Consider the following 11,958-nt stretch of genomic DNA (forward strand, 5'->3'; position numbering starts at 1 on the left):
ATGCCAAATAAAACAGCTAAATATCCTTGTAGAAGAGGCTGAGAGGGTCAAGAAGGGAAGCTTACTGAGAGCGGGAGAGAGAGAGAGAGACACGAAGCTGGAGGGACAAAGTCATGCACAGTGAGAGACGGGAGGGGCTCTACTTACAGACTTTATAATAGATACCCAAGAGACAGAAGAAGGAAAAAAGACTCAACAAATTCTGGAGACTTGGAGCCAGAGATACCAGACAGAGCCAGAAAAACAGGTGAAAGCCAGGTTTTGTGCTCATACAAGGAGATCAGAGACAGAGCTGCAGAGAAAGCCACAGGACAGAGAAAAAAATCCATGCATTCAGTAAATACAGGGCCAGGCCCTAGGCTGGGGGCTGGGATATTTCACTGGGGGGTCGGGGGAGGAAGGTGGTTATTTGAGCAAGACGGACCAATTCCCTGCCCATCTGGAACTTCAGACTGAGCAGGAAGATGGACGTTGTATGAACAAACCCACTTGTAACTCCCTCCAACTATCATGCTACGGCAGGGCAAGGGAGAAATGCAAGAGAGCTAAGAAACACGCCCAGGCCTTAACTGGTTTGGCTCAGTGGCTAGAGCGTCAGCCTGCGGACTGAAGGGTCCCAGGTTCGATTCCGGTCAAGGGCACATGCCTGGGTTGCGGGCTTGATCCCCAGTAGGGGGCGTGCAGGAGGCAGCCAATCAATGGTTCTCTCTCATCATTGATATTTCTATCTCTCTTTCCTCCCTGAAATCAATAAAGACATATTTTAAAAAGAGAGAGAGAGAAAGAAACATGACCAGATGGCAAAGAGTATCTCAATTGGCCCCAATTTTAAACTGGGAACGTTCCCCATAGAAGCTTAGTTTCTGGCTCCGCGTGAAGCACAGGAATTGGCGGAGCCCAGGTTCCCGCGTGGCAGACGGCCACCCCAGTTAGACCGGCATCAGCACTCAGGTTTGCCCCTGGCCCCCCCACTCCCTGCTGCTCATGCTTGGCACTGCCGCTTCCTTGCTTTGCCTTCCTGGCCCCCGTAGGTGCATGGGTTTGAGACCCCAACCGGAGCCATGGACAAGAGTAGAGTCCCTAGAACACAGACTCCGGCTGCTTGAGCTAGGTGCCCCAGGATGGGGTCTCTATGCAGATGGAGCCCCGGGCGGGATACACCCCCATTCATCTCCAGAAATAAGCCTTCACCCCATCTTTGGCCTCCTCCCACTTCCTGGGTGGGTGTCTTGGGCAACAGACCTCACATGCCCAGGCCTCGGTTTCCTCATCTGTGAAATGGGGCTATCACAGTACCTACCACGTGGGGCTGTTGGGAGGTTCCCGTGACACCATGCGCGGGAACTCGGGGCGGCCGGGTAAACCATAGCTGTTACGGGAGGCGTGGAGAGCGCAGACTTCTGGGTGCAGACCGTGGCTCTGCTGCTGATTAGCCGATGGCACTGAGGCTGCGACTCACCTTTTCTGGGCCTCAGTTTCCTCCCTCGGAAAGTGGGAGACGTGACTTGCCCAAAGCCGGGCACCCCGCGTATGCTTACGGCCCTCTACTGTGCTTGAAACCATTCTTACTTTTTTTAAAAAATATATTTTATTGATTGTTTACAGAGAGGAAGGGAGAGGGATAGAGTTAGAAACATCGATGAGAGAGAAACACTGATCAGCTGCCTCCTGCACACCCCCTATTAAGGATGTGCCCGCAACCAAGGTACATGCCCCTGACGGGCATCGAACCTGAGACCCTTCAGTCCGCAGGCCGACGCTCTATCCGCTGAGCCACACCAGTTAGGGCCCATTCTTACTTTTTAAAAATAATGATGAGAAGGAGAGAGAGGGAAGAAGAGGGCAGCGGGTGATGTGCCGCCGGCGGCGTGTCCTTCCTCCGCAGGCACCACGAGGCGGGCTGCCCGGCCTTCATCATCGTCAAGCTGAGCCCCCTGCGGGACCGCCTGGTGGTGACGGAGTGCCAGCTGACCCACTCGCACCCGGCCTGCCCCATCGAGTTCGCCTACTACTTCCGCCCCGGCCGCCTGCTGGCCAACACCTGCCTGCCCGTGCGCACCACCAACAAGATCTCCAAGCAGTTTCTGGTCCTGGCCGACGTGCACCGCCTGCTCTCCTACTGCAAGGACCGCGACCACAGCGTCATCGACGCCCTGCGCGTGCTCCAGGGGCTCTTCCACAAGGACCCTGAGGCCAAGGTGGGGTCTCGGGAGAGGCAGGAGGGGGGGGGGGGGAATCATTCATTCACCCTCCCACTCATTCGTTCACTCCTTCATTCATTCATTCATTCCTTTGCCCATTCATTCAATAACTACTTCTGGGGGCATCGGGGGTGCAGCAGCAGAGAAGACGCACGTGGTCCCTGCCCTCAGAGGCGCCCTCTAGTGCAGCGCCAACACCACCCAGTCCAACTTCCTGCCGTGATGGAAACAGCCTGTGACCCTGCGCTGCCCGGCAGGGAAGCCCCGGCCATGTTAGCTATGGAGCACTTGAACGTGGCCAGTGGGACCGAGGACCTGGGATTTAGATTTTATTTCATTACAACTACCTGCAAGTCAGATAGCGACTGATGGCTGCTGGCCATCACTCGCAGAAGTGACTGCTAGCACCAGCTCGCAGTCACAAGGGGAGAAACCAACACTAGACACACGCATCCAAATATGATACCAGGTCAGTAGGGTTGGGCGCTAGGAAGAGGAGGATTCAAGGTGATGGGAGGCACTATTTTAAAAATAGTGGATGGGCCCTGGCTGGTCTGGCTCAGTGGATAGAGCGTCAGCTTACGGACTGAAGGGTCCCGGGTTCGATTCCGGTCAAGGGCACATGCCTGGGTTGCGGGGCCTGGGTTGCGGGCTTGATCCCCATGAGGGAACTTGCGGGAGGCAGCCAATCCATGATTCTCTCTCATCATTGATGTTTCTATCTCTGTCTCCCGTTCCCTTCCTCTCTGAAATCAATAAAGGTATATATTTTTTTTAATTAATTAAAAATAAATAAATAAAATAGTGGGTGGAAAATGTTGAGTGGAGTGGCCTCTGGTGTCCACTCTTGTGGAACCCCCCTTCTGTGAAGGATTCCCTCCCCCCCCCCCCAGTGCCCCTGATCTGTGTGTCTGAGATGACACCCACACCCACATTTATAAAACTGAACGACACGTATAGGAAATGCATGAACGATAAATACACCGTGTGCTGCGTGTTCACAAAGTGAAAACACCCCTGTACCCAGCATCCAGATCAAGCATTAGATGGGAAGGGTGCTGAGTTTTATTTGTATTTTATTTTAAATATGTTTTTATTGATTTCAGAGAGGAAGGGAGAGGGAGAGAGAGAGAGAAACATCCATGATGAGAGAGAATCATGGATCGGCTGTCACCTGCACACCCCCCACTGGGGATGGAGCCCGCAACCCAGGCATGTGCCCTTGACCGGAATCGAACCCAGGACCCTTCAGTCCCCAGGCCGACGCTCTATCCACTGAGCCACACCGGCCAGGGCGGGTGCTGAGTTTTATCACGAGGGAATCGAGTTCCAGGCAGAGGGACCGGCCAAGGCACAGGGTCAGAGGCAGGAGCAAGCTCTTGTGCTGGAGGGACAGCGAGAATGCTGGGCCCCCGAGGAATCTCTCCACTGCTTTGACCCAACTTCAGGGCTGGGGTGGGCATGACGGGAAGCCAGGAAGGGAGGAGGGAAGGAAAGAAAACTGGTCTGTGCCCCTGGCTGTGCTTTTCTCTTGTGCACGGAGGAAAGAGAGGCCTGAGCCTGCAGGGCAGATGGGAGCGCTGTGGCCCGGTTCTGTAGGTATCACAGAACCATAAGAACACCCTGGCGGTGGCACTGGTACAGGAAGATGGGGACCCATCCCACATACGTACCATATCTGTCAGGAAGGGCTGCTATGGCTTCTATTCGCGCTCTGTGGGCCAGAGCAAGTCACATGACCTGCCTAAGTGCAGGAGGGCAGAGAGGCTCCGGCCTGCCAAGCAGGTGGACAGCCACAGGCTTGTCGAGGGCCTGATCACAGGAAATGTTCTTTGTGTGTGTAGCCTCTTTATTTTTTAAATACATTTTTATTGATTTCAGAGAAGAAGGGAGAAGGAGAGATAGAAACATCAATGAGGAGAGAGAATCATGGATCGGCTGCCTCCTGCACGCCCCCTACTGGGGATCGAGCCCTCAACCCGGGCATGGAGCCCACAACCCCGGCATGTGCCCTTGACCAGAATTGAACCCAGGACCCTTCAATCTGCAGGGCGACGCTCTCTCCACTGAGCCAAACCGGCTAGGGCTACATCTAGCCTCTTTTTACATCATACCAGCCAACACCAGACTGAAACTTCTGCTGACATAAATTAAATCATAAAGTAATAGCATAAAAACGGATGGCGGTTGCAAATACAGTGGTGTTGTAACTAATTCAGTGGTGAGCTTACTTGGCTTTTTCATAAAATGTACTGCCTTCCAATGCTATTTAAGATGCTGAATGTATGATTTCAGGGTTAGGATAGCAATTGCCTTGTTCTCTTTGGATTCTGCTAGGCTTTTTTTTTTTCCTTGAGGTTGTTTTTTCCCTCAAAAGCTGAGAGCTATGCGGTGCTTTTTAACGATCTTGTAGAAGGAGATCAGGTCATGGCAGAGTCTGTGGAGAGATCGGTGTCTAGATTTTACCTCTAGTGTGATGATGCCCTGGCCGGTTTTGCTCAGTGGATAGAGAGAGCATCGGCCTGCTACCCAAGGGTCCCGGGTTCGATTCCAGGCAAGGGCACGTACCTTGGTTGCTGGCCCCTCCCTGGCTCGAGCAAGCCCTGGTCGGGACTCATGCAGGGGCAACCAATCAGTGTGCTTCTCTCACATCGATATTTCTCTCTGTCTTTCCCTCTCTCTTCCACTCTCTCTAAAAATCAATGGAAAAATATCCTCGGGTGAGGATTAAAAAAAATAGTGTGATGCCAGGTCCTGAGCAGGGGAAGCGTGATCTGATAGGAGTTTTGTTTTGTTTTGTTTTTTTAATATATTTTATTGATTTTTTACAGAGAGGAAGGGAGAGGGATAGAGAGCTAGAAACATCGATGAGAGAGAAACATCAGCTGCCTCCTGCACACCCCCTACTGGGGATGTGCCCGCAACCGAGGTACATGCCCTTGACTGGAATTGAACCTGGGACCCTTGAGTCCGCAGGCCGACGCTCTATCCACTGAGCCAAACCGGTCAGTGCTGATAGGAGTTTTGAAAATGCCCCTCAGGTACCCATTTGGGGAACAGAGGGGTATTTGGATGGAGACAGACAGCCCAGTGAGGGGGCAACTATAGAACCCAGGTGAGAGATGGTGGTCGCCATGGGGGTCAGGAAAGGGGTCAGATTCTGGACTCATTCTGAAGGTCTCTTCTAAGACTTAGGGATGGATTGCACACAGAGGGTGGAGAAAGAGGGAAACAGAGAATCAGCCCTGACCGTCTGGGCCTGAGCTATGGAGTGGACGGCGGAGCCCTCGATGGACATGGGGCTGACCAGGGAGGGGCAGGTTGGGAGAGTGAGAGGTAACTTGAGGGCTTTGGGCCACTAGTCTCAAAGGTCATGCAAGCTGTCCTCGCGGCCATGTTGGTGCAGAGGCCGTTAAGTAGGTTGGTCTGGAGCCTGGAGATCCAGAACGGGAGCGGTCAGCTTCGAGGTGATGACCGCTGTGACTGGGTGAGAGCCCCTTGCAGAGCCTGGAGAAGGGAGAGAGGAGAGGGCCAGGGCTCTGCAGCACTTAGACGTGGAGCAGGGGAAGAGCCGGCAGAGGAGATACAGTGGGGCCTTGTCTTACGAGTTTAATTCGTTCCGAGACCGAGCTCGTTAACTCAAATTACTCTATCAACTCAATGCAAAAAATCACCGAGAGACAGCTGGTATCTCAAAAAACTGGTTAGTTGGGACACTCGTAAGTCAAGGCCCCACTGTACCTGGGGGGAAGGAGGAACGCCAGGCCTCTTCAGGGTGACGGAAGCCAAGAGCCACCTGTGTTCCAGGAAGGAGGCAGGGTCACCATCTGAAGGCTGCTGAGAGCTTGAGGAAGGCGGTAGTAATAGCTGGGATTTGATTCCTGCCAGCCTTCCAAGCTTTGGACACAGATGATCTCATTTTATCCGCACCAGGACCCTGTTCAATAGGCTTTATTATCTCCATTTTGCAGACAAGGAAACTGAGGCTAAAATGCAAGGGAAGTCACTTGTCCAAGGACTCAGAGCTACTAAGAGGCAAAGCCAGGATTCAAACACTGTGTACCCTGACCTCCACTCCAGAGACATGGGCCCTGACGTCACTGCACCCCCACACACTGGTGTACGCACACATGCAGGATGTATTGAGCCCTCGCTCTGGGCCAGGTGTCTGAAATGCACCAAATCCTTGTGGGGCTCACATCTTAGGCAGGGCAAACGGGCAGTAAGCAAATCAGCCAATAAAGAGGTGACATGCTTCAGGGGGGTAAGTGCCATGGCCAGGAGGGGTGAGAGAGAGCCAGAGTGTTTGCTCAGCAGGACAGTTAGAGAAGACCATTCCGGGGACGTGGTCTTTACTATATAATCTCTATCTATAAAAGCCTACGTGACAATCTGACCAGTAGCTATGACATTCAATGACCACCAGGCGGCAGATGCTCAGTGCAGGAACTACCGAGATGCGGTGACTTGGCAGCTGCGGTTCTCGGGTAACACACCCGGAACCAGAGAGGAGGGAGCCCGATTCCAGGGTGCATCACCTGAGAAACGCCCTCTCGCAATCCAGGACCCCTCGGGGGATATTGGAGAACCGATTTCGGCCCTATACCCGCAGGACAGACCGAGGGACTCCACTGGTGCACGAATCAGTGCACCGGGCCTCTAGTTACTATATAATTATAGTGATAAGGAACGCTTTGAGAACACTTACTTTTTGAGTGGGTATTGTTGAATAACAGTAATATTATTTGTACCAGGCAGCATGCTAAATGCTTTCATTGATTTCAGCCTTCCCATCACAGAGATGCCCTCATCATCACCATTTCACAATGAGATGGAGGTCAGGGCAGTTGCCGGAAGCCACACAGCCCGGAGGTTAGGTCTCCAGCATCTCAGCTCGGGCAGCAGGCTCCAGAGGCGCTGCCGGATCGGCCTCTCCGTGCACGAGGGAATGAATGTTCGGTTCCCAGAAAGGGAAACTGGGGGAAAGGCGGTTAAGGAGGAAACTGAGGCACAGGTTCCGTGACAAGGTTGGAAAGTGGTGAGGCCCAGACTCAAACCTCTGCAGTCTGGCTCCATGGTCTAGGGCAGTGGTTCTCAACCTTCCTAATGCCACGACCCTCTAATACAGTTCCTCATGTTGTGGTGACCCCCAACCATAAAATTATTTTCGTTGCTACTTCATAACTGTAATTTTGCTACTGTTATGAATCGTCATGTAAATATCTGACATGCAGGATGTATTTTCATTGTTCGCGACCCACAGGTTGAGACTGTGGGCTTTACCAGACCAGTGGCTCTCAGGCTTGGGCCAGCGTGGGAATCTCCTACCGGGCTTGCCACTGTCGGTTGCTAGGCCCCGCCCCCAGAGTTTCTGACTTAGCAGGTGGGGGCGGGCTTGAGAATATGCATTTCTGCCCGGACCCTGACAGGTGACGCTGGTGCTGCTGGTCCAGGGCCCACACCTAGAGAACCGCTGCCTTAGGCCGCCTCTCGGCGCATGAAGGGATGACTGGCTTGTTTTCCGCAGGGGAGACGGAAACTCGGAGAGGCTGTCTAGTGTGCAAAAGTCGCGCAGCTGTCAGATGGTGGCGCCGGGATCGCAAACCCAGGCGCTTGGCCTCCAGGGCCCACATTCTTAGCCATTGCCCTGCACTGCCTCCTGTCGGTCAAAATAAGAACTGCATGCCCACACGGAGGAATGGATTTCCCAATCCCCCAGCCAGGGAAGCTGCGGTCGGGGAGCTGGGCGTGGCAACCCCGGCCGACCCTGACCTCCTTCCCCGCCTCCCCGCCCCGGCCCTCAGGTGAAGCTGGTGTTCATGGAGAACCAGGCGGTGGTGGAGACAGTGTTCTTCCTGACGTCGCGCACGCGGGCGCTGCTGCGGCGCTTCCCGCGCCTGCTCCTGGTGGACCGGCTGCCGGGACTGCAGGGCGCCCTGGACCTGCTGGCGGTGCTGTGCGTGGACGGCGCGGGGCGCGCACGCCAGGCCGCCTGCTGCGTGGCGCGCCCGGGCACGCCGAGCCTGCTGCGCTTCGCGCTGGCCTCGCTGCTGCAGAGCGCGCCGGACGTGAAGGGCCGCGTGCGCTGCCTGACGGCGGGTCCCGAGGTGACCGCGCAGCTGCCAGCCGTGCGCCAGCTGCTGCGGGCGCGCGCGTGCAGATCTGCCGCGCGCAGGGCCTGGAGACGCTGTTCAGCAAAGCGCAGGAGCTGGGCGGCGCCGCCGCGAGGACCCCGGCCTGTGGCCCCGCCTGTGCCGCTGGTGGGCGCCCCGTCGCCGGGCCGCCTACGCCGAAGCCCTGGTGGAGCTGCGCGCCCACGGCCCCGCCGCCTTCGTCGACTATTTCGAGCGCAACTGGGCGTCCCGCCGCGACATGTGGGTGCGCTTCCGCGCCTTCGAGGCGGCCCGCGATCTGGACGCGTGTGCCCTGGTGCGCGGCCACCGCCGGCGCCTGCTGCGGCGCCTCAGCCCCTCGCGCAGCATGGCGCAGTGCCTTCGCGACCTGGTGGCCATGCAGTGGGCCGACGCGTCCGGAGAGGTGGCGCTCGACGGCGGGGGGCCTTGGCTGGAGGGCGAGCGGTGGAGGGGAGCGCAGGTCGAGAATGAGAGGGCCAAGGGCCGGGAGAACGGAGACTGGGGAGGGGCGCCCCCTGAAGGAAGTCTTTGGAGAGGCCCCCCGTTAGAGGAGTGGGCCAGAGAACTGGAGACCAGAGACCGGCGCGGGGCTCAGTCCGAAAGTGAGAAGGAGCGAGGCATGCAAGTCCGGTACTGGAGAGGGGTGCAGCTGGAGAACCAGAAGGTGAGGGGACTCGAAGGGAGCGTCTGGAGAAGGTCCCAGCTGGAGAGCGAGCACCGAGGCTGGAGGGGGGCCCAGCTGGAGGGTGAGAATGATTGGGGGCTGGAAGGGTATGTCTGGAGGGGGGCCCCCGCGGAGGACCAGGGGCTGAGGAGCTTGGAAGGGTACGCCTGGAGGATGGCGCAGTTGGAGGACCGAAGGATTCGACTTCTGCAGACCGCGGACGGGAGGAGCCAGTTCGATTGCGCGAGGGCCAGGGGCCTGGAAGGAGGCAGCAGCCGCAGGGGCGCGCAGGCGCCGGATGCAAAGGTCTCTGGACTGAAACCCAGAGACCAGAAGGGGCTCCGGGTGGAAGCGGAGAAGGGAGGGAGGGTGGAGGTCAGGAACTGGAGGGGGGTCCATTTGGAGAAGCCGCTGGAGCCGGTCCCTGAGAACAGAGACCAGAGGGCGCCCCATTGGGGACAGGAGAGGAGAGGGCCGGAAGTTAGAGAAGAGAGAGGCGTGAGGTCGGGGGTCAAAAGGAGAAGGGACCTGGAGGACGTGGTTCTGGTCCAGCTAGGGGACACGAGGGTGACGGGCCTGGAGGATGCAGAGGGAGGGGGGGCTCGTTCTGGGGGTCCCCAGAACCGGGGAGGGCTAGGAAGGGAGTGTCTGGACGCAGGAGGGAGGTGTCTAGGGCTGGGGAATGGAGTCGCGTGCAGCACCCCCACGGGAACTGTGTTTGAGGGTGATCCTGAATGGCCAGGGGACAGACTCCAGGAAGGAAGTGAAGGAGAAGGCCCCAGGGAACCAAAGAGACCTCGCTGCCCTTCCGGAGAGAAGGAGGCGGACTGGGAGCCGCTGGCCAAGTTCCGAGCGGCCTGTGGGCCGGAGCTGGCGGACCTGGTGGCGGAGGAGCTGTCCTTCGCCAGGCAGCACGGGACCCGGGGTTTCCACGTGACTGGAGCTGGCTTTGCCCTGAAGGACGGCACCTCCGACTTCTTCCTGGATGGCGCCCTGACGCGCTGCAGCTGCTCCATCCACGCTGCCCGGCATCTGCCCTGCCGCCACCTCTTCGCGGCGCGCCTCCTCACAGGGGCAGCCTTATTCCACGTGGACCTGCTCAGGGACTGCTGGGGGAGAGCCCCAGAGTCCTGACCCTCAGCCCCTGCCCGCCACCCTCCCTGTGAGGGCCGGAGGGCATTCTTTTATCCCAAAGATAACAAGGCTGAGGCCACCCCAGCCCCTCTGGCCACCTCCTGGGTCGGAGGGGACGTAGTCGGTGCTCTCCAAGGTCCTGGAGCCACAGGTGAGGAAGGTGGTGGCCAGGGTGGATTCTGAGGGAATACAGGCATAGACAGGGTCAGGCCCGGGCAGAAGGAAGAAAGGACAACCGAGGGAGGGGAGGACGCCAGGCTCTGGGGACAACCTGGCAGGAGTAGACTGGTCAAGTCCACGGAGCGCAGCGGGAGGCGGCCAAAGCAAAGAAGGAAGAGGACAGATGGAGGAGAGGTAAGGGAAGAAAAGACAACAAGGAGATAGAAATGGGGGCGAGAGTGCAAGAAAGGAGGCGGAAATGGAGAAGAAATAGGAAGGAGCAGAGGGAGGCAGGAGGAGGGGCCAGGAAGGGAAGGAGACAAGGTGGAGGAGAGGGAAGAACACAGGGAGACCCAACAAAGGAAAAGTGTGGGAGAGAAGACAAGAGTGGGGTGATTTGAGTTCTTTCCCCAAGGACTGGAGGCTTGGATCCCTTCACCTTCTGATTGGTCATTCCCAGAAGCCGGAGCGAGAGGGAGCACAGAGAGGACCTGGGGGATGGCCTGGGGGCCTCCAGTGGGGGAGGGGAGCAATCGGGGCGATTGTGCTTCAAGATTGGAATAAAACAGCATTATTTTGGTTTCCACGCTGAGTTCTTGACTTCTGGGGGAGGGTCGGAGGCCCGGGCCGGAGGGAAATTGAGATGGTCCAGCATTCCTTCATTCTTCCAATGGGCCTGTGGGGGACAGGTGGAGCGAAGGGGCCAAAATGAATCCCTCTCCCGTCAGCTTAGGCTTCCTGTACCTCTACCTGCTCCACATGCTCAGCTCAATCCCTCCAGGCCTCTCCTCAATGTCACCTCCTAAGGTCACCTCCATCCCTGAACAGTTCATCTAAGGAGTGAGTCACCCCAAAAAATAAGTAAATAAAATAAATTAAAAAAATAAAGCCACTCCATTCTTTCTCAACATTATGTGTGTGTGTGTGTGTGTGTGTGTGTATATATATATATATATATATATATATATATATATATATACATATATATATACACTAGAGGCCTGGTGCACAAAAATTTGTGCACTTGGGGGGGGGTGCCTCAGCCTGGCCTGTGCCCTCTGGCAGTCTCCCCGGATCACAGATCAGAGGCCCAGATCCCACAGGCAGTGTCTGGCGCTGCCTACCCCGCCTCCCCTGTCCCAATCTGGGGCTCAGACCCCGTGGACGGCGTCTCTCACTGTCCGCCCCACCTGCGGTATGCAAATTTAACTGCCATCTTTGTTAGGTTAATTTGCATACTCTTCTGATTGGCTGATGGGCATAGCAAAGGTATGGTCAATTAGCATCTTTGTCTTTTATTAGTGTAGATGTGTGTGTGTGTGTTTGTGTGTGTGTGTGTGTGTGTACACATACATACACACATACATACTAGAGGCCCAATGCATGAAATTTGTGCAAGAGTAGGCCTTCCTCCGGCTGCTGGTACCTGGAACCCGGGCTTCCCTTGCAGCCTTAGCTTCTTCCAGGAGGACGTCCTATCTAATCAGCATATTACGCTTCTATTATTATAGATATGTTTTTATTGATTTCAGAGAGGGAGAGAGAGAGAAACATCAGTGATGAGAGAGAATTATTGATTGGCTGCCTCCTGCATGCTCACCACTGGGGATCTAGCCCACAGCCCAGGCATGTGCTCTGACTGGGAATAGAACTGTGAGCTTCTGGT

At 56.2% G+C, this 11,958-nt stretch overlaps 1 protein-coding gene across 1 annotated transcript; it reads left to right on the forward strand.

Moving 5' to 3' along the window:
• Nucleotides 1-884: 884 nt before the first annotated feature.
• On the forward strand, nucleotides 885-10,873 carry ZSWIM9 (zinc finger SWIM-type containing 9; the record flags this gene model as incomplete). The annotated part of the gene is given in 5 exon segments (XM_014450509.2): nucleotides 885-951; nucleotides 1,886-2,198; nucleotides 8,006-8,345; nucleotides 8,348-8,419; nucleotides 8,422-10,873. Coding segments are annotated over 5 exon segments (2,504 nt in total), but the record flags the coding sequence as incomplete, so codon positions are not given.
• Nucleotides 10,874-11,958: the final 1,085 nt, after the last annotated feature.

The sequence above is a fragment of the Myotis lucifugus genome, unplaced genomic scaffold (genome assembly GCF_000147115.1).
Source record: "Myotis lucifugus unplaced genomic scaffold, Myoluc2.0 scaffold_2515, whole genome shotgun sequence".
NCBI lineage: Eukaryota > Metazoa > Chordata > Mammalia > Chiroptera > Vespertilionidae > Myotis > Myotis lucifugus.